This window comes from Cebus imitator, unplaced genomic scaffold (assembly GCF_001604975.1).
Source record: "Cebus imitator isolate Cc_AM_T3 unplaced genomic scaffold, Cebus_imitator-1.0 Scaffold109, whole genome shotgun sequence".
Lineage (NCBI taxonomy): Eukaryota > Metazoa > Chordata > Mammalia > Primates > Cebidae > Cebus > Cebus imitator.
In genome coordinates this window covers 3,254,526-3,276,281 of record NW_016107424.1, presented here as the reverse complement: position 1 = coordinate 3,276,281, position 21,756 = coordinate 3,254,526, and the positions used below count along the sequence as shown (strand labels likewise).

At 32.7% G+C, this 21,756-nt stretch overlaps 1 protein-coding gene across 8 annotated transcripts in view; it reads left to right on the top strand.

The window, feature by feature from the left end:
• Positions 1-14,883, top strand: part of TRIQK (triple QxxK/R motif containing) — a 74,682-nt gene extending 59,799 nt beyond the window's left edge. For all 8 annotated transcript variants that reach the window (XM_017538084.2, XM_017538083.2, XM_037741865.1 and 5 more), the window contains 2 exons: positions 6,425-6,510; positions 11,703-14,883. In XM_017538084.2, the coding sequence (XP_017393573.1) occupies positions 6,425-6,510; positions 11,703-11,816 (200 nt within the window). In that variant the 3' untranslated portion in view covers positions 11,817-14,883. The remainder of the gene's footprint in view (positions 1-6,424; positions 6,511-11,702) is intronic.
• Positions 14,884-21,756: the final 6,873 nt, after the last annotated feature.

Below are 21,756 nucleotides of genomic sequence, written 5' to 3'. Positions count from 1 at the left end.
ATGAAAAGCAGGAACCTCTGAAAATCTGCTTTTGTATAAAGCCAATGAGAACCCTGGTAAAAACTATCAAAATTAATGTTTTCCAGAAACCCGAAAATTAACTAAAATCTTTCAACCATCTAAGGAGTGTATATTCAAGAAAAACAGGCGAATCTCAGTAATATCTGCAATCTTAGTGATGTTTTAACTTGCCTTAATGATATCATCTGTTCTTCAGCCTTGCAACTACAGTAGTTAGGGAAGACGTTAGCATAGTAGCCACTGTAGAAGGCAAAATGCATTTAGAGATATGCAAAAGTCCCATCTTCAAGACTTGTCACTACTTGACCAGTCTGGAAACTCACTGAAAAGCCCCTTTCTCAAAACTTGTTTTTATTTGATCTTACTTAGAGCTAACTCTGCATGAAGAGCCCTTTCTCTGTGGCATTTGACAGAAACAATGAACTACAACTGTTTAACATAGTAGCTGCCTGGAGCATCATTCTAGTTGGGGTTAAACATAAGACTGACCAAAAAACTTAAAAGCAAAAACAAGGTAATGAGATGCCCATAGAGTTTTTAAAAGGTCTGACATAGATTCCTGGGAATCTAGAAGGCCATGTGCATGAGCAGGGCTATGCCATGCCCATTAAGGATTTGAGAAGCCTATAATCTCTTACCTCTTGGTGGACTTAAGGCTCTTCACAAGCAGAAGTGAAGGCTAAGGCATAACTGTTAACCTCTGTTATAGCATGGAGAGATACCCCAACACAAAAATATACACATTTACCCACATGCACATACACAGACACACACACACAAATACTCACATAGCTCCTCAGCAAAACTAAGAGACTTAGTGGTTCAAAACATTTTAAGGAAATATCTGTCCAGTCATTACATGATGTCTTAGTCCATTTTGTGCTGCTATAACAGAATACCTGAGACTGGGTAATTTATAAAGAAAAGAAATTTATTTTTTAAAGTTCTGGAGTCTGGAAAGTCAAAAGTTAATGCATCATCCTAATGGGAAAGAACAAAGGACAAGAGCACATGCAGGAGATCAAGAGGAAAGAACCAAACTCATTCTTTTATCATGAGCCCACTCCTGTGATAACTAATCCATTCATGAGGGCAGAGCCTTTATGACCTAATCATCTATTAAAGGTCCCACCTCTCAACATTGTTGAACTGGAAATTAAGTTTCCAACACATGAACTTTTCAGGACACATTTAAATTACAGCATTCCAGCCCTGGCCTTCAAAGTTCATGCCCTTCTTACAATGAAAGTACATTCATTCCATCCCAATAGTCCCAAAAGTCTTCCTTCCTTCCAGTATCAACTCAAAATTTCAAAATCCAAAGTCTCATTTGAAATCAGATATGGCTAAGACTCAAGGCATGGTTCATCTGGAGGCAAATTCCTCTCCATCTGTGAGCCTGTAAGATTAACCAAATTACCAAATTATCTGCTTCCAAAGTACAATGCTGGGGCCAGATGCAGTGGCTCATGCCTGTAATTCCAGCATTTTGGGAGGCTGAGACGGGTGGATCACCTGAGGTCAGGAGTTCGAGACTAGCCTGGCCAATATGACGAAACCCTGTCTCTACTAAAAATACAAAAATTAACCAGGCGTGGTGGTTCGTGCCTGTATTCCTAGCTACCTGGGAGTCAGGGGCAGGAGAATCACTTGAACCTGGGAGGTAGAGGTTGCAGTGAGCCAAGATCACACCACTGCACTCCAGCCTGGGCAACAAGAGTNAAAAAAAAAAAAAAAAAAAAAGGAATTATGTTGACACAAACATAACACAGACATTCACAGACATTCCCATTCCAAAAAGGAGAAATAGGCAAGAAAAAAGGAGTAGCAGATTGCAAGCAAGACCAAAACCCAAGAGGGAAAACATTAAATCTTAAAGCTGGAGAATAATATCCTTTGACTCCATGTCCCACATCCTGGTCACATTGGGGCATGTATTGAGCCCCCAAGGCCTCAGGCAACCCTCCCCATATGGCTTTTCTGGGCTCAAACCACCCAGCAGCTCTCACAGGTTGGAGTTTCTTGCCTTGTTCTTTCCCAGACTGCAACTGCACTCTGGTAGCTCTATAATTCTTGAGTCTCTGAGATGGCATTACTCCTGTAGCTTCACTAGGCATTGCCCTAGTCAGGGCTCTCTGCAGTGGCTTCATCCCTGTGACAGGTTTCTGCCTGGGCCGTCAAGCTGTCCAGTATATCTTTTGAAATCTAGTTGGAAGTCCCTATGGCCCCACAGCTCATGAGATCAGCAGGTCTGCAGAATCAGAACTACGTGAACCCTGCTATGACTTATCCCTTGTGCCCTCTGAAGCTGCAGCACAAGCTTCACCTGGATCTGCTTAAGCCACAGCTGGCATGGCTGAGGGGTGCTGTGATGGAACGTGAGAAACAGTCCCAAAGCAACTCCAGGTAGTGAATACCGAGGTCCCCTGGACGCATCTCTGGAGACCTGTTTCGGGAGGGGCATTCTCAGAGATCTCTGAAATGCCTTTGGGGTCTTTCTCTCATTGTCTTGATGAATAGCACCTGGTCCCCTTCTCTCTCTAGTAATCTCTTTAGCAAAGGGTTGCTTGGTCACACCTTTAGTATTCTCTCCTGAACGCACTGTTTTTCTTCTTTACATGGCCAGGCTGAGAATTTTATAAATCTTTCCCTTCGGCTTCTTTTTTAATTATAAATTTTACCTTTTAATCGTTTCTTTTTTCTTGCATCTCACTATATGAGGTCAAAGGCAGTCATGCAACTCCTTCAGTGTTTTGCTTAGAAATTTATTCTGGAAGATACTTTAGTCCATTGCTCATAAAGTCTTGTCTTCCATATAGTCTTTGACAACGAAGCAATTCAGACATGTTCTTTGCCAATTTATAACAAGGATGGCCTTTATCCAGTTCCCAATAAAATATCCCCCATTTCCATCTGAGACCTCATCAAAATGGCCTTTACTTTTCATGTTTCTATCATCATTCTGACTATGACCCCAAATAATCCTTAAGAAGATTCAGACTTTCCTTACAGCCCTTCATTTCTTCTGAGCACCCCCACCACCAGAATCACCTTTAATCCTTCTTTCATAGCAATACAGACTTATTCTAGCCTGCTCTTTCAAATTCTTCCCCCCTCCCTTTTGCACATTTGCAAAGCCACTTCCACATTTTCAGGTGTTTGTCATAGCAGCAGCCCTACTTCTTGGTACCAGTTTTCTGTCTTCGTCCATTTGGTGCTGCTATAACAAAGCCCCTGAGATTAGATAATGTGTAAAGAACAGAGATTTATTTCTTACAGTTGTGGAGACCGGGAAGTCTAAGCTTGAGGGTCCTGCATCTGGCAAGGGCCTTGTGAATGCATCATCCCTTAGTGGAAGGCAAAAGGGCAAAAAAGTGTGCACAAGAGAGAATGGGGACCCACTATCCACTTAAAGATTTCACCTCTCAACACTGTTGCACTGAAAATTAAGTTTCCAGCACGAATTTTGTGGGATGCATTCAAACCCCAGCAGATGACCACTAAGATAAATACGCAGAGACGTCAGTGATCTTATACTACTGAATACAGTCGTTATAGAATTAGCTTAGAAAGGTTACTTAACAAAGGGATTCTAATAACAACCAACGAAGAACAAATAACAGTAACAACAAACCTCAGGGGTGATCTAGTTTGCAGAGTTTCCACCTTACATTATCAAATATGTTTGATTTTCAGTTTAAAATTATGAAACACATAAAGAACTAGTAAGGTAGTTTATACATAGAAAAATGCAGTAGAAACTGTTCCTAAGGAAGTGTAGACATCGGACTTGATTGAGGCCCCAGATTGGCTTCATAGGCTTGAATTATCAAGTTTTTCTCTCCACACACGATTTAATGAGCAACTGTCAAATCGCGACTTTGATTATTGCATTACCAATATAACCAAAATCAAAATCAGATATGTTTGGAAGAGTCTACATATAAAATCTAGATTATGTAAGTGTTTTTTTTTTCCCTAGGTGTAAGTACTCCAAAGGCAGGCACTTCTATATTTTATATTTTTTACAAACACGTGGGTATAGGTATCTTTCTCGAAGCCATAAACATTTAAATGTTGAAAACCTCTTTGAGTACAATGGAATGATCTGGTTCTAGTTATAAAGAACTTAGCAGACACTCCTGTAAATGTTTTCACTTAGTAAACTAAAACCACATATTGCAATATAATACAGTTTTGGATATCATCGTCGACAAGGAGAATACAAATTTATGACAGATGCACTGCTTGGAAAAGTACCAGAAATACAATAACCTTTAATACAGTCTTTTTATTATAAATACGGTTTCAAATATTAATATCAACTTGAATACAAATCTGGAAGTATTATTCTCTAAGAATATAAGAGTGAATTAAAATAGAATACGTTATTTAACCAATGGTTACATGGCAGTTGATTTAGAGTGATAAATTTCTTATTTTAGTATTGACTCCTAGATATCTGAGTGTGTTTTATGACAGATACATTATACAAAATATTGCATAGCTGTATTAAAAAATGTGTGAGTTAAGATAATCCTCTTGCATTTGTTTATTCGTCCCCACCCCATAACATCAAGAGATTATTATAGGGTATATACAAGATAACATGGGGAGAAATGCCAGATATAGTATGCACTTAAAGTAAAATAAATAAATTAATTAAAAAAAAAAAAGAAAAAACAAGAAATTACTTTTTGACTTTAAGTTTACGATCTTCAGATTTCTTTTAGAATTTTCATTAGAAACTTACTTTGTAACCCTGACTGGAGGCCTTTGATGTGTGACCATTTTCATTGTTCTGAATTGTTTATGTCTCAGCAGGAATAATGACACGAATAGTTTGACTGTTGAGATGTGAAATCAGAGCAAACACTTGTCAAGATTTTTTCATCAAAATTAAATATTGCTAATTTAAAATGGGTCAGAGTAACATTTTTCTGTATTTTGTTCTTTCATGATTTAAATTTAGATCATTTGATACATATTATGACAATTGGCTTATTTCTAGATCATCAAACCCCATCATCAAATAATATTTATTAAGCTTCTGCATGCTCATTGATCCAGAATTATTGCTATATAATAGCAATTAAGGAAAGAGCATACAATCCTTTAAAAACAAAATACCTAGCTTTTCAGCCATACAAACTTTTATGTGTCTAATGGACACAAATACAGTGTTTCTTCACTACGTCCATCCATTTGACTCTCATTTGACTACCATTTCTAGTTCTAAAACTCTATATGAAATTTTAAAGATACTTTTGAATCATTAGCAGACACATTAAGATATATTGCACATTAAATTTTTATGATATACTTGAGTTCAGACCAACTGCTTTTAAATTTATTTCAATGTGAAGAAGGTGTGGAAATTGAAGTCAGAATTTGTATTATTTAGATGAAAGGAATGTAGCGATGAGTTTTGTAAAGGAACTGGTCATTGAAAGGAAAGGGAAAAGATGAAAATAAGGCAAAATAAGAATATAAAATAGCCAGAGAGATTATACTGTCATGTATTAACTCTTTCTGAGAATTTATTTACTATTATATTTAAGGCTCATTTTGACTCAGTTCCTAGTAAAAAGTTGGCTAAACAAAACAGTATATCATTTTAATGAATGCTTTACTATTCTTGTTCTTGTTGTTAAATCTACATTCTACCCAGGCTTTGCAATCCTGTTTTGTTACTCTTTGCTTCAGTCACTAGATGATACACAAAGAAAGGAAATTTTATGGCACTAACTCAGTTTTGGATGCTTTTGGCTGTGAAATGTGGAAGAAATTATTGAAACTAATCTAAATGTAGCTATCCTATAACTTCTATCTAGCTATATTTATTTTGTTCTCTATTAAGAGGAAACAAAAGAAAAATACATATTTCTCTAATGAATTCAGGATGCTAAAAGTTAAGTATTTATAGGTTTTTTCTTTAGTTTTTTACTTAAAGAAAGCTTAGGGATATTTCTTACTTATTTTTGAATGCTTAATGTGTCCGAAATAAAATACATTTATAATGAGCTGTTACTCTTTTACTTAGGAAAACAAAGTTTACCTATTAATGGGATCTTACATATCCTCATTTACTTGGGTATTTGTTTCCAAATGCCTCCAAAGGTTTATTTTCTTTACTTTAAATTTTGTGTTCTCTAAAATAAGTTTTTATCTTTTTTGACATTCACTATACATCAAATTGAAGATGTCCATCAGGATCTTCTTCCTGAAAAAGTAAGAGAGAAGGAAAAGTTGACCTTTGGTGACAAGTTTATGGTTACCACAACTGGGAACTGTTTGCAACTCTGTGTCCCTGTTTTACTATATTTAAACATTCTTTGACATCTCAAATGATTGTTGAATTATATACAAACATAACTCATTGTCTGAAGCTATTTCTTTCTAGGTAAACAAGATTACAAAAAAACTAAACCTATTTTACGAGCAACCAAATTAAAAGCAGAAGCAAAGAAAACAGCTATAGGCATAAAGGTAAACCTCTATTTATTTGATAAGTTTAAAATTTGATATGTGCATGCCATTTCATTTTCTAAAACTGGATTTTATAAATGTTGAATTCTAAATGTTTTATGACATTTCAAAATCTAAATAGAATGCCAGACTTGAAGGTTTTTATGAAGAATTTACTTAATGGAAAACATCCTTCCTATTCCAAGATTTTTGAAGGGCCTTAAAATGGTGTCACTTAAGAGAATCAGTTATACTTAAAATTGCAATTTTTTTTTTCTCTAGCTACTGTGTGCATTATTCAGACATTTCAGTGATGTATGTGGCCTTAGTCAAAAATTACTTTTGTTTTCAATAAATTTCATTTTATAGTTGTTTAAGCTGTAGTTGTAATGATATATACTGAGATCATTAATATATGTAATTTTACTCTACTTATCTTATTGTTGTCAGAACTCTATGATGAAATTATAATGACATTCCTAAACTTGTTCTTTCAGAATACCAGTGTTTTATCTGCTTAAGAGGGATAAATGCAACTGAGAATGATGTTAGCAGATATTAATTTAATGTGCTAACACAATGAAGCTCAACAAATTGCGTTTACATTATTGCCCATGTCAATCTTTTGCCAGGTATTTAGAGTTGAATTAAACTATTAATAGAAGAATTAATTTGGCAACTCTACTATCAAAGGTGTAAAATAAAAATGACTAGTACATATATTTTATTGAAATATTAACATGTTAAAAGGAGATTTTGGGTTTTATCTGGCAGATGAAAAATCAATTTTTCTAAGTTATAGCTTACAGCGAATGCCAAGGTATTACTACGAAGCTGTAACAGCTGTTGAACTGCCAGATGATATGTTTGGTTGTCTTCCAGAATTTGCTATTATGATCATGAAACACTGCCTTCTTTTCGCTCCTGATTACTGATTTTGATCAAGCTTTGTTGTGTGATGCAGTATGTTTTCACAGCACCCCCTCTTCAGTGCTGTGTGTCAGTTTGCAATGAAAAAAAAAGTAACTTGCCTTTTTGTTTAAAAGAAGATTCATCTTTTGAAGTATTTTTTCTAATTTCATGTGAAATTTTATTCATTAAAAAAATTCTTTATGACATGATTTTTTAAAAAGCAGTATTGAGTTTTTTCTTTAATGTTTGGTTACTTGATGACCATTTCTTGAAGTGAAAACATTGTCATTGTCCTCAACGGCAATATGTCACTTACTTTTATCTTTCACAATACAGTGAGGATTTTGTTGTTTTGGTTTGTTTCTTAGAAAAATGTGGGGAAACAAAATCCTCTTGTGGCACAATTTGATGAGAAGTTAAATGTTAGGATTTGAGAAATAGTGCAGATATTTATTTATTCATATACCACCTTTCTACATACACATCTTTTTTACATTTACTCTCATAATTGTTATTCTTTAAATCTGAAGAAGTAATAATGTTCCCAGGATGAGATAAGGTCTACCTTATAGTGCAATTATCTAGTATCTTTTTTAAAAACACTGTCGAATTTACTAATCTTTCTATGAGAACACATTTTTCTTAGATTTTATTTAATATTTAAGGTATCTACAGAAAACTTTCAAACTGACATCAGAGCATAGCTCCTTTTTAATAAGCTAGGCTATTATTTTGATTTGTAAACCTGTGGAAAACAAAAACCTTAACCTTAAACCTTGTTTACTTTGCTTGAAAATTTGTGTGAAGAGCCTATTAAGATGATATGAAACTTTTTAGAATCAGAACCTTGAGGTGTTTTACATTTCAAATCTGGCATACTAATTAGTTTGCCCTGTCAAACTTTGATTGCCTTGTCATTTTGGCATAGAATTTTAAATAACAAAGTTTCTTTCAGCAATTGCCATTTAATGCCTTTTAATTTCCCCAGTGAGTGATTTTATTCATATTGATAATGTCAGAGAAGCAACTAAGGACTAATGAACATCAAACATGTTTTGCTCTTATCTAGTTGATACAGATGACCATAATATTGTAATATCTTATCACTTTACTACATAGTCTTTTGAATGAATCATAGATATACTCTTCACATAGCTCAAATCTGTAGAAAATATGAACAGATACATGGATAGAAAAATAACAGCAAGGAGAACAGCACTAAGCTCAGGATAAGGAGGCCTAGAATTTGCCCCTTCCTTTTGCCATTATCTAGCTAAGTCTAAGTTGGCACATTTATAAAATGGAAATTTTGCCATTTACCTCATAATGTCGTCAGGAGAATTCAGTAATACACTAGAAACATTGAACATTGAATTGAACTCATAGAAGTCATTTATGAATTATTAGATGATTGAGAAAATATTTTTTGAAATAGCCATTTCCAGTTTGTGGAAGTCTCTCCTTCAGCGTTTGTCATTGGCCTTAAGATAACCTCCTAAAGGGTACATCATGCCACCATATTATATATTACAAAATGTTCTCAGATTGGCTTTTGAGATAGTATTATGGATATTAGTGTTGTAAAGTTTTAAAAACATTGCTAATTTTAATATCCCTGTATAAAGATTATACTAATTTCAGTCAGTCTTTTATTACATATTTATAAATTACAAAAAATATTATAATAGTATAGCACCTGTGAAAAGAAAGATGAATAAGACATGATCATCTTGGAAGAGTTTATACAAGAAATCACTTCCAGATTTAATTACCATATCAAATCAACAGTACTGATTGAGAAACATGGGCTAGGGACATGAAGAATTATACAATAGGAGCTTAACCCTCAGAGGCTTCTTGTGCTTTTTGTAAATGCATGTTTGGTAATAGAAAGTGTTTTATGGGAAAAGTTAGCAATTTTCATATAAGATGTCAATATATTATTCTGAAATCTAGACTTAATTTCTACTGAGAAGGTACTTTTCATTTTCTTTGTTTTACAGATATAAAGAAAATGTCATAATTTATGGCCCAGTAATGCAATGAGTGCCACCTAAAAGCTATTTTCACAACTAAGTTTGCTATTTAGTTGCCGCTCAATTAGATCATTTTTCAAGAATTACAGCATCACTAACATCAATAACTTTTTTCATAATGTAAATACCCATATTTTCTAGCATTTAAAAGGAAAGGATTTTTACATTTTTTAATGAGATGATTTTTTTATTTAAAAGGTTTATATGAAAAGCACAATTATAATGAAAGAATAACGATCACAAATTTAGTTTTGTTACATAAATAAAATATTCAAGTGCCAACCAGATCCTGCCAGCAACCCCTTAGGATGAGCCAGCTTGAAATGTTATGTTTGTTCTTTTTGATTTAAAGCTAAAAATGACTAAAGGGGGCAATGGGGTCATAAATGCCTATAGGTCTATAAGTTACGGTTAGTGTCACCATCATCCTGCAAGCATTATTTTCAAATTTTACCATTGTTTCAACTCTCCAGACATTCAGCCTCTACAATGCTTGTCTCCTCAATGAAGAGATGATTTTTGAAGAAAATTATTTGCTATACATTTCTACCCAGTACCTTTAAGCCACACCCACACTATACTTTGAAGAGATGTAATGAATTAATGGATCTTCTGAAGTTGTGTTCTATGAATATTCTCTATTTCCTACCCCTTAAAAGCCTTTTCATGCCTCTAGATGCTCTGAAAGTATATAGTGAAATGATACAGAGTTGTTTTAAGGACAAGGAGTTGAAAAGCAGCAATTAGAATTGATTATCAATAAGTTACGAATCATAGCCTCCAATCAAGAGTACAAACTTAATTCTTGCATTAAGCGTGGGTGAATGGTGACTGCTGTTGAACAGTTTTGTTGTCCACTATACAGAACAGATGGAGTTTGCAGTTGTGTGTCACTTGTTTATTACATCCTCTTAAAATTAGTAGCTGTGTAACCAGATGGGTCTGGGAGCACAGCTGTGGATATAAGAAAATAAATGAAACCTGTCTGATGCTGCCATGCCCTTTTGAGATGCCAAAGTGTTTCAATTGCAAGAAAGAAAAAATTCACTTCCCTTTGACATTATATTGGTATATTAGATTTAAAAAATGAAATCTTACAAAAATCTTTAACCTGAGTTTTTCAAACTGTTGGTTTTTATTAATATTTATTTTCATAGTTTGGAAATCTAAATAAATGTTATGAAGCTAAAAATCTGTATAAAATACCTATTTGTAAATTCAACATTCATGTAAAAATTTCATGGTGATTATAAGCCAAATTCATTTTAATGTTTTTAAAGTTAATTTTACTGACTTCATCTTCTTGTGAAGTGTAAACTATATTCATGTAAATGTAAATGAATAGCTTCTCTGTAAAACAGTGCCAGGTAAAGGGCACAATATACAGTAGAAATTAGAATATAGTATTACACCCCTCAGGATACTGAACTGGCACTTTATTTGTTTGTTTGATTTAGCCAAATGATATGTTAATATTAAGAAAGTTTCTGGAAGGTATACTCACAGACACATGTATACATACACCTACTTTTTGAGAGATAATATGATTTTCATCATATGAGTAAATTTTTTAATCATTATTTCAATATAGTTGATTAATCCACATCACACCACAAATGAAAAATCTGGACTCATCCTTCACAGCTGTGATAAACTACACTGTATCATGATTCATGAGTTAGGAGTACTCTGTTTTGTTCCCCTGCAATATGAACTATAGACTTTAGAATTTAAAAATTAGAGTTTCAGCAAAGTCACTTGTAATGAGAATGTATACAGAGATACAATCTAGAGACCAGTTATAACTGTTTCTTTTCAATGAAAAGGAATAATTTAACAAATCTGAGTTCAAATGTTATCATTAATACTAAACGTATTGAAGCAACAAAGTTAAACACACTTAAATAGAAAATAGATCAACTGTGTAGATACAAACTGCATTGCTTGTATGGAACACCCTGATATCCAAATTATAAAAATATATTAAAATGATAAATTTTATTGCTACTATTAGGAAAAAACAAATTCGCTAAAAATAATAATACCAATGACTCACCCACTGATGCATTCGCCATTTCATTGGGACTTACCAAGTACAAAACAAGTTTCTTAATGGCAAAAAGTGTTAAACAAAAAGAATATGAATCTTAGGTACAAATTACTCGTTCTAAACTGTGGAATAATATGGTTGTTTTATCTGGTGAAACTAATAATGTTAACCAGTCTCTTCTCAGCAATTTCAAGTCTGCTTTTTTTTCTTCCCAGGAAGTTGGCCTTGTACTTGCAGCTATATTGGCACTGCTACTGGCTTTCTATGCTTTCTTTTATCTCAGACTCACCACGGATGCTGACGCTGATCTGGACCAAGATGAAGATTAGCTAAGCAGCAATCAATGCATGAAAGGGAAATAACTTTATCAAAGTATATTTTGGGACCAAAACTTTCAATACTGAAACTACAACATCTTTAATTCTCTCTGCTGATATTTTCAGTTTGCAGAATAAATAGTTGCATAGGTTATCAAGAAAAGACCCTTACCTAGCAATGCAGTATAATATGTGCTCCTGGATACTTTTATATATCATTCTGCTTTGACAGACACTCTACACATGATACATTTAGATAAAATGGAAACTAGACCCTAAATTTTTCAAATGTTGTTGCCAATTTGTGTGTGTAATTCCATCACTTACACAATTACTAAGTCTATTTTTGCTCTATATACATCATAAGTAAAAGTATATATTCTTATTTATAGAAACATACTCAAATCACATTCAGAAAGAACAAAAAGTCATGGGAAATTTTTTATTTTACAACAAAGACCCTCTCTCTTTCTAGACGTATTTTATATCATTAGAGCGACTATCTGCACATACATCTACAGTAATCTTTTTCCTTCTTTGCCAACTGTTCAGTGCACATGTGCTCCATCAGAAATGGCACCTGGATGACAGAAGCTCAAAGAGTCACATATGTCTCTAAAATAGAGTTCTTTTCCTCTTGGGCTGTCTGAACTGGTATAAATAGAAAGTTCAGTTGATCTTGATTTTAATTAACTTATTACTCTATTAATATAACCTTGAAATTCTATTTTAATTATGTCATTCTGGCTGCTTGTAGTATCAGTTTGCCCCTCTTGTTAGGAAGATATGAAACAATCTGTTATTTAATTGTGCAGTCTTTTTCACATAATAGTAATAGCAAAAATCTTACCTACTCAGAATCATCTTCTTAGGTTGTCTCCTAATTCTGAATGATACAATTGTTTTATAAAATTACATTTTGTCTCTTGAGAATTAATCAATTAGAGCTCTTTTAGGGACAAAATAAATAATAGAAGAAAATATATGCCTCATATTATTTTCATATGTAATTATCTGTTTATATAATTTTTCAATGTATTTTGCATTTGTGGGAGCATAATGACCTTTACATTCAATATTTTTACTGGTAATTCAATTTTTAAATATGCTTTTACAACGTGTGAACACATAAAGCTTAGAAACTGGAAAATACCTGTCTACAGAAAGTTATTAGCTACTACCTTATGTAAAGATGCATAGAAAATGAAATTGTTGGAAACATGTGCACAAAGTGTTTTATATTATATACTTTGTATTTATGAAGAATTAATAAAATATTAAGATTGTTTTCATACTAGCCAAGAGAAGAAATCTGTGGGAAATATCTGAGGAGTATAGAGGGCTTTATAAGCACTGTTTCTAAAAGATATTCTTTGGTAATTCTGCAAAAAGTCGAATGTGACTGTAGCATTATGTTCTGTAGAATTTTTTCAAGTAGCATAATTTATTTCATTGGTGTGAAAACAGCCAAAGGTTCCAATATCCTCACAAATCATTTATGCCAAACATCTGAGGGCAAAATTTAGCCAGTGTTATTTACTAGATTCTTCCCTTTGAACTCACAAACTCAAGAGACAGACCAAGAGTTCTTATATACTCACCACAGCGGACCAATCCAAGTGGCATTTTTAGGAAAGGTTGCAGCATTTAATGCCATGTGGTATGTCTGTTCGTCAAGTGGGTGGCAAGGGAATATCCAAGCTGGCATTTTGGATATGATGGGCCTTTTACTATCCTGAGTGACATGCCACATGTCAAGAAATACTGCTTTCCGCCCCCTACACCCGTCACATTTACGTGAACAATTTTCATTTAGTTATTTCCCTTTCCATATGGTGTTAAAAACAGTCATATTAAATAAAGATTATTTCTAGTTTTCAGTGGTAATTTAAATGAGAGGGTATGTAATAATTGCTTATTAGATACTTATCCAAATGAAATGTAACCGAGTTGACAACATTTAAAATAGGTGATTATGCTCTTGGAAATGCTTGAAAATTCATCATCCTGAAAAAAACTTTACCATTCTGTTTCACCCTTGAGGTGTTTTTTGGGGAAAAAATGTTTTTGATAGTAATAATTATTAGTCTAAATTTCATTGCCTAGTTTTATTAATATCCTGTGTCTACAGCTAGTCCATTCGTATGACTGATTGATTTATAATGGCACCAGAGAACCGTAAATTTCAAAGGCTAAACTCTCGGATTTCAGTAAATAGCAGGTACAGTGACACAATATATGTTTACACAACACCGTTTTCACAAAATGCAAATTTTGCAAAACTCACATTAACTGGGAAGGAGCCAACCCTCTGTAGAGAAATCACAGATTGAAAGTCTGGTTTGAATCTTTGAAGACAGAAAGGTGATATCCGGCCTGCTGTTTTAAAGGGACCACACTTTTGAATACCGAGTGGTGTTTGGCATAAATCTGAGACTGGCACCAGACACAAATTTTAGACATGGGTATTTTCCCTCCAACAATTCACTACTCAGAGCAATTCAGAAGACAAAAACAGAAAAAATCGTAATGATTTTTTAAATGTTAGAATCTATTTGTTAACATACTCAGCAAAATAAATTTCAACTAATCCAATAGACTTAAAATATAGCCTATAGAATACTGTGATTGAAGTTTGAAGGCTTGCTGGTTCTTATTTTGCATATAAGTTTAGACAGGCTAAAGAATGTATAAATTCATTTGAGACGACAGAGAGTATTGTAAAAATATAACCTCATCTAGAATTTGTTTAAAAACAAGCAAAAGCCTATTTTAGTACAAATGTAGGGTGGGTTGTTGCTTTAAAGTGGCAAAATACTTCCAGATTTTCTATCTTTTTAAAGACAGAAGAAATACTCTCACCCCAACCAATGACTGTAAGATCTTGAGAGTATGCTGTTATTCATTTCTGTAATTCCGGTAGTGTAGTCATCTCCATATAAATTTAATAACTGCATGTTAAAATTTAAGTTAATGTCTCTTAGTCCTCTCAGAGTCTGTCACAGTTCTTTGTGTAAAGTAGATGATCAAAAATTGTTGAAATTTAATAAATAAAAATTAAAATCACAATATCAATCAACTCAGTGTTTGCCATTTATGGTCCTTGGTTGTACTGGGATATATATGTGTTTCATCCTGAGTCTCTTTAAGATCAAGTCAACTAGCATTAAGGTCACTATAAAATAAAAACATTGCTCTTCTAGGGAATCAAAGATGCTATTTTTATCTAAGAATTTATTAAAAACTATACCCAATGTTTGAATTCAACTTAGCATGCATTTTCACTCCAAATGAAAATACAACTTAATTTTCATTATAATGTTTATGCGACTACTAAAGCACTATATTTTCCAGGTTCTAAAATTATATAGTCAATGATAATTCAGTAGAGCAAATTGTGTGATACATGAGCTCAGAAATAAACTTCTAGAAATTAAACTTACTCATTTTAATGTATTACATCCATAACATAAAGTTGTTGAGCCAGAGACTACCTAAGATAATTTTGTATTTTCTCCTTGCCAACAATTAAACTTCTTTACACTTACCTGGGGCTTCTCTGGAAGATTCCTACCACTTCTCCCTTAGCAGCACTGCCTTCTTTTATTAGAATTGCTCCAATGCAGCCTGGATAGAATGATGTTTGCTAGATTTTGTTCCACTTATACCATATTTAGAATCAGTGCAACCCACAGTGAAAAAAAAAAATTGTAGCAGATGAATTCAACCTACAGGAACATTCTTACCATTTTGTTCATATTTTAGCTATAAAGGTAAGTATACTAGGAACTGGGAGAGTCATGTAAAGAACTACACTAGTGTGGAAATATCCATAGTGGATCAGTAATTGAGTTAAAACAATTGAATTATATCTGCGTTCTGCAGAGTGCCTCCTTGTTATACAGTTTTTCTATCCCTAGCAACAGATATGTGATTCTTATTTCAAGAAAAATAAGAGACTTTACATGCCAGAAGATTTTTTGATGACAGTACTCCCTCCTATTCTTCATTTTTTAAAACAACAACCAAATTGGTGGGGAGGCAGCCAAAATTTGAGGTACCAATGCCTCTCGAACAGATGTCGCACCATTATTTTTTAGCTCGTTTAGATGAATAAACATGTTAAACTGTGAAGTATTACATTTTAGATTTTTTCATTAAAAAAAGAGACAATCTGTTTACTGTCCTAATTGAGAAAACAATCCTTGTGGTTGCCAGTTTTGGCAGTCATAACAATGAACTATAAATATTTGGACCAATCAAGTAAATGGTGACTATAAAGGCTATAGCATGTGTAAAGTTCTGTTTTCACGGGCACCCATCTTAGTATGGCATTTTTTTCTCCTGACTTCTTCAAATACAATTGTTTGTGTGAAACTGAAGTTTCATGGTAAGCCTAAAAGAAATTGATTTCAATATCTAATTTCTTTCTAGCTTATCATCCTTTTTAGTGTTCAACTATCCATCTGCTTGTAACAAATTGCTTCTGCAGTTGCTCTATTGAAAGTGACAAGGCAGGTCTTCACTGCATCCCCTTCTAGGTATGTCCTAGGATAACACAAAATTTAGAGGCTTTTTCTTTTCATATTTGTATAGTGAGATTGAAGATATTTTGAAAGTCTCTTAAATCGCAGCAATTTTATTTCTAAAATAAGATTTTAGAAACAATGTTGGATATAATTCTTGCCGTAGTGGCCATGAGGTGGAGTTTATCATCTTAGCACCTATTAGGATGGTTTACATTAAACAGCAGTGTGGTAGTTGGTAGATTAAAGAGAAATAACCCATACATGAAAAATAATTTATGATGCTAGCTCCCAAACATTTGTGATCCAAATAGGGAGTGCCCTTCTAGGTATCTTAAGAGTGGGTTTGCTCCCTTCTCCAATTCTTCAACTTCTACCCTATCTGTCTCAATTCTGATTTCCAGCCAGTCTCTCTTCTCTCAGTTTTTTTGAACCTCACTTCTACTTTAATAGGTTAGCACTCTCTTGTACTTAACAATGTACTTACTGTATTAACCACCTCTGCCCTTTTATTTAGACTCGTCATTGCTCCTCACCTACTTTTTCCACGGTCTCTTACTTATTGCTTGCTTTTTTATCACTAACCACATGTATTACACAAAAGTAGAGAGAATAATGTAATAATCTCAATCTATCCATTACCTAGTTTCAATAGTTATCAGTATGTCCCCACTCTTTCACATATTTTCACCATTTTTTATATTGAGGTATTTTAAAGCAGACTTCAGATATGATGTCATTTTACTGTAAATATCTCAGCATGAATCTCTAACAAGAATGCTGGTCTTTTGTTGGTTGTTTTTTTGTTGTTGTTGTTGTTTTGTTTTGTTTTTATATAACCAGGAAGCTATTAGTAGAATTAAACACTTATTTCTTAATATAATCTAATACTGTCAGTATTCAGACATCCCTCATTGTTTCCAAGATGTCTATTTACAAGAGATTTTAAAATCAAAGTCCATGCTGCATTTGGTTGCATGACTCTTAAATTTCTTTTATTCTATAAAAAATAATCCAGGCCATTGACTTGCTGAAGAAAACAGGTTATTTGTCCTTTTGAATGTGCAGTAATTTAGATTTATTACTTTTCATTGTTATTCATTTTATTCCTCTATTTTTCATATTTTCTATAACGTGATTATGAGATATTAGGCTAGATTAGATTAGTTTTTTATTATTGTGGTTTGTTCTTAAGCCTAGAGTATTTCTTAGTACTTAACCAGTTACATAATATTTCATAGTCTTATTTGTGATGCTAGACTTATCAGTGAGTTGATGTGCTAGTAATGTGATTCTCTGCAAAATAAGGTTTTTCACCAACATCATATTTCCTGGATTCATTATCTCATCAGGCACTTCAAAACGGTGATATTCTGTCATGCCTTCAGCATTTGTTAAGCGGAGTTTTGATTTTTAAAAATAATGTTATTTATCAACTATTTAGCCACCTGAAAATAACAGCTTATCCAGAAGAGGAAGGATATACTTGAGTCTTTCCCTTTATTAAATTTCAGAGTAATGAGTTAACACTCCCTAATGGTTACAAATGAAGATTTGTCATTGCTATTGCTGTTGCTGCTTTTATTATAGTATAGTTATATATTTCATATATATGATGTGTTTCACGCCATTGCCATCATCATTCTTTTCAGTACTGAGATGAGAATTCAATTATCATGCTTAATATTAGAAGTATTCTTATTAAAATCATGACAGTTTAATGTTTTTACACTGTTTAACGTTTTTCTGAAAGTAATAACCAGCGTAATTCAGTTTTTAAAACAATAGGAATACATAATAAATATGGCAAAAAAATGGAAAAACTGAAATTTTAAGATTACGTGGTTGACTAGAAAACTAAGAAAATATTGTATAAGATTAATATAACATATTTCTTTAGATAATATGTAATAATAGCTTTGTTTCTCTACATAAACATAATAACTAGAATAGTTAAGTATCATAATAGAAAAATGTGTTTCACCATTGCAATTAAAATTATGGACTATGTAGAAAAAAATCAGCAGAAATGTATGAGTGCTCATTGATAAAATGCTCTATAAGATAACATAATGAAGTTTTAATTAAAAAGACACCAAGTGTCTCCCTGGATGGGAAGATTCAATGATATACAAATAAAAATTTTCCTCTATTTTGTACATAGAAATAGAAACCTTGATCTGTAATATATTAAAGTATATTACAAAGTTATAGTAACTAAAATAATGTCATAGTCAAGAAAAAGTAGACAGATCAACAGAAAACAGAAATGCGGTGTCCAGAAACAGATCTAAATATATTCATTTAATGTATTACATATGTCATGCAGATGGAAAGATAGATTATTAATTAAATGTATTGGAACAATTTCATATCCTTTTAGAAATTAAAAGATGCTTATATCATTACTTAAAACACGATTAATTCTGGTGGAATTTCTGATTTCTATATAAAAAAATGAAACCATAATATGTATTAGAAGAAATTACAGGTAGACATCTTTAGAATCTTTTTGTGGGGAAATTATTTCTAGGCATTGATTCATGAGTTAGAGGAATTACTGTTGGCTTATAACACATTAAATTAAAATCTAACATGCAGCCTGGTACTCAGTGTTAATTAAGGATGTGAAGAAACAATCTCTTTCACTCGCTTGAGGGAATGATAATCTCACACACTTTCTGGAAGGCACTTATGTTTCAAAAGCTTTAAATTTCATGTATACTTTAGAAATTCATGTGACAATAACAGTAGTAGGCAAAAATGTATTAACCACATCACTGTTTATGACCAAAAAAAATTAAATAAAAGTGATGTAAATGTCCAATTTAGAAATAGTTGAAAAAGCAATTATAAAATATTAAATATGATGCAATTCTATTTTGTTTAAATATACCTGTCTCTGTGTGTTTAACTACTGGGAGGACTAGAAGGAAAATGTTCTTCTGAGCTACAACTTAAGTCCATATACCTAGTAGGTCTGCCTGCCAGTTTCCATTACATTCTTCTATATTCATTCATTCAGTATTCACTCATTCATTCTATATTTATTTGTCCAATAACTCTTGCACTTATTAGATGCTAATATGTCATCTATCTGAATTCCACAACAAAAGCACTATGGAAAAATATTCACTGAGAATTTGAAGAACACTTCAAAAAGGAACTGATATTTGAGTTTATTCATTGTTCATTAAAAAATTTTACTTATTGAGCACTTGCTACAAAGTCACTGTCCTTTGTGCTTGCAACAAATCAGTGAACCTTAAAAACAAAAAACCTACTCCCATTATTATGTAATCTGGAGAGATGTCTGCATTTAACCCACCTTGCCGATCACATCCCTAGTGGTACTGCAACCTTGTTTTGTTTTCAAAATAAAAGAGGAGAGACTTTAAGATGTTGCTTTTATCAAATAAATAAGCTATTGTTTTTTCAAGAAATTTTAGACACACTCTAAGACAAAACTCCTAATGTAGTTTTTTTAAAACCTTTTTTTAATGTGAGATTTTTAATACCTAGCATCTCGTCTTGAATTGTAATCCCCAGATGTTGGAGAGAACTGGTGGAAAGTGATTGGATTATGGGGGCAGCTTTTCCCATGCTGTTCTCATGGTAGTCAGTGAATTCTCATGATATCTGATGGTTTTATAAATGGAAGTTTTTCCTGCACTGACTCATGCATTCTTTCTCACCTGCTGCTATGTAAGATGTTCCTCTTCTCCTTCTGCCATGAGTGTAAGTATCCTGAGGGCTCCCCAGCCATGCGGAACTATGAGTCAATTAAACCTCTTTTTTTTATAAGTTACCCAGTCTCAGGCATGTCTTTATAGCAGTGTGAGAATGGACTAATATAGTAGCTAAATAATGTCTTAGAAATCAATGTTTCATTCTTAGAGAGTTTTTGAAACTTTTCTGTGTAAATTTTTTATGGATGCGCTAATTACGTCTGATCTCCATTTTCTCTTCATTTTGTAATCTGAAATGATTCACATATAAAATCTGTGAATATTATATATATATATATATATCTGTGAATATTATATATATATATATATATATATACCTGTATGTCAGTGAAATAATAAAATAAATAAAATGAATACTCTTGTATCCAGTGCCCAGCTTATCAACATTTGATATTGCTTGACTATTTTAATTTTTGCCATTTTGCAGTGTGTATAAAAATATTTCACTTTAAAATTTTCATTTTTTTATTACTGGTGAAATTGAACATCTTTACATATACTTTATCCATTTATATTTTCTCCCTGTGAAAGCTCTGTTTACATTTATTGCACATTAAAAAAATTTTTTTGCCTTTAAAATGAGTAAGAATTACTTGTATCTTGTTATATTCTAATACTAATTTTTCATCAGTTACATGTGTGTATTTCATGTCACAAGTACACCATTAGAATTTGTGTCTTATATTTTCACTTTATTTGTGTTATCTATTGATAAAGTTCCTGATTTTAACGTAATCAAACATATCAATTTTTTTTATTTTTAACAATTACTGAGATTTAAAGAAAGGTTTCTTGCCCCAGGGTCTTGAAAACATGTTTGTATATTTTCTTTCACGATTCTTTTTATTTTACATTTAAATCTTTAATCTCATCTGGCATTGATTTTGTACATGGTGTGAAATTTACTTTTTTCCATTGGCCTAATAATATCTCAGTGAGGCCTACCTTGTAAAATCATAACTTCTTCACCCACCCTGGAACAGCTCCCCTTGCCCTGCTTTAATCTTCTCTTAAGCACTCCTTACCACTTGCCACATTCAGAGTTAGTTCTATGTTTCTTGTTCCAGTACCATTTATTGAGTTGCCCCCTCGTTTTCATACTGACTCCCTTTCCCACCTCAGTTAAACATCAAGTATAGAGGCTGCGATCCAGACTCTGTATTCTGGCTCATGGACTGCTCTGTTTCATGATCTAGATATTTCATTGTCTATCTCTGTGTCATCACCACATTGTCTTAATAACTGCACTGTTATAATTGTCTTCATATTATATGGCTAGTCCACCACCTCATTCTTCAGAAGTGACTTGGTTACTTGTGATTGTTTAAACTTCTATCAAATATTAGAAATAGTATTTCTAGTTCCCCGACAAACCCTGCTAAAAAATTTACACTGAAACTCCATTAAATCAAGTTGGTGAAAATTATCATATTTAATATATTCAACCTGCAGCCCAGTGAACATGGTATATTTCCCTATTTATTTAGGTCTTTAAAAAATGATTTAAGCAAACCTTTAGATGTTTCTTCATATAAGTCTTGTAACTTTTTGTTAGAGTCATTCAGATTACTTTTAATATTTATGTATGGTAAATATTTATTTTTAAACTATATTACCTATTGGTTGCTAGTGTATGGAAATACAAAGGACTTTTGATCTTATAAAAATAATATTGTT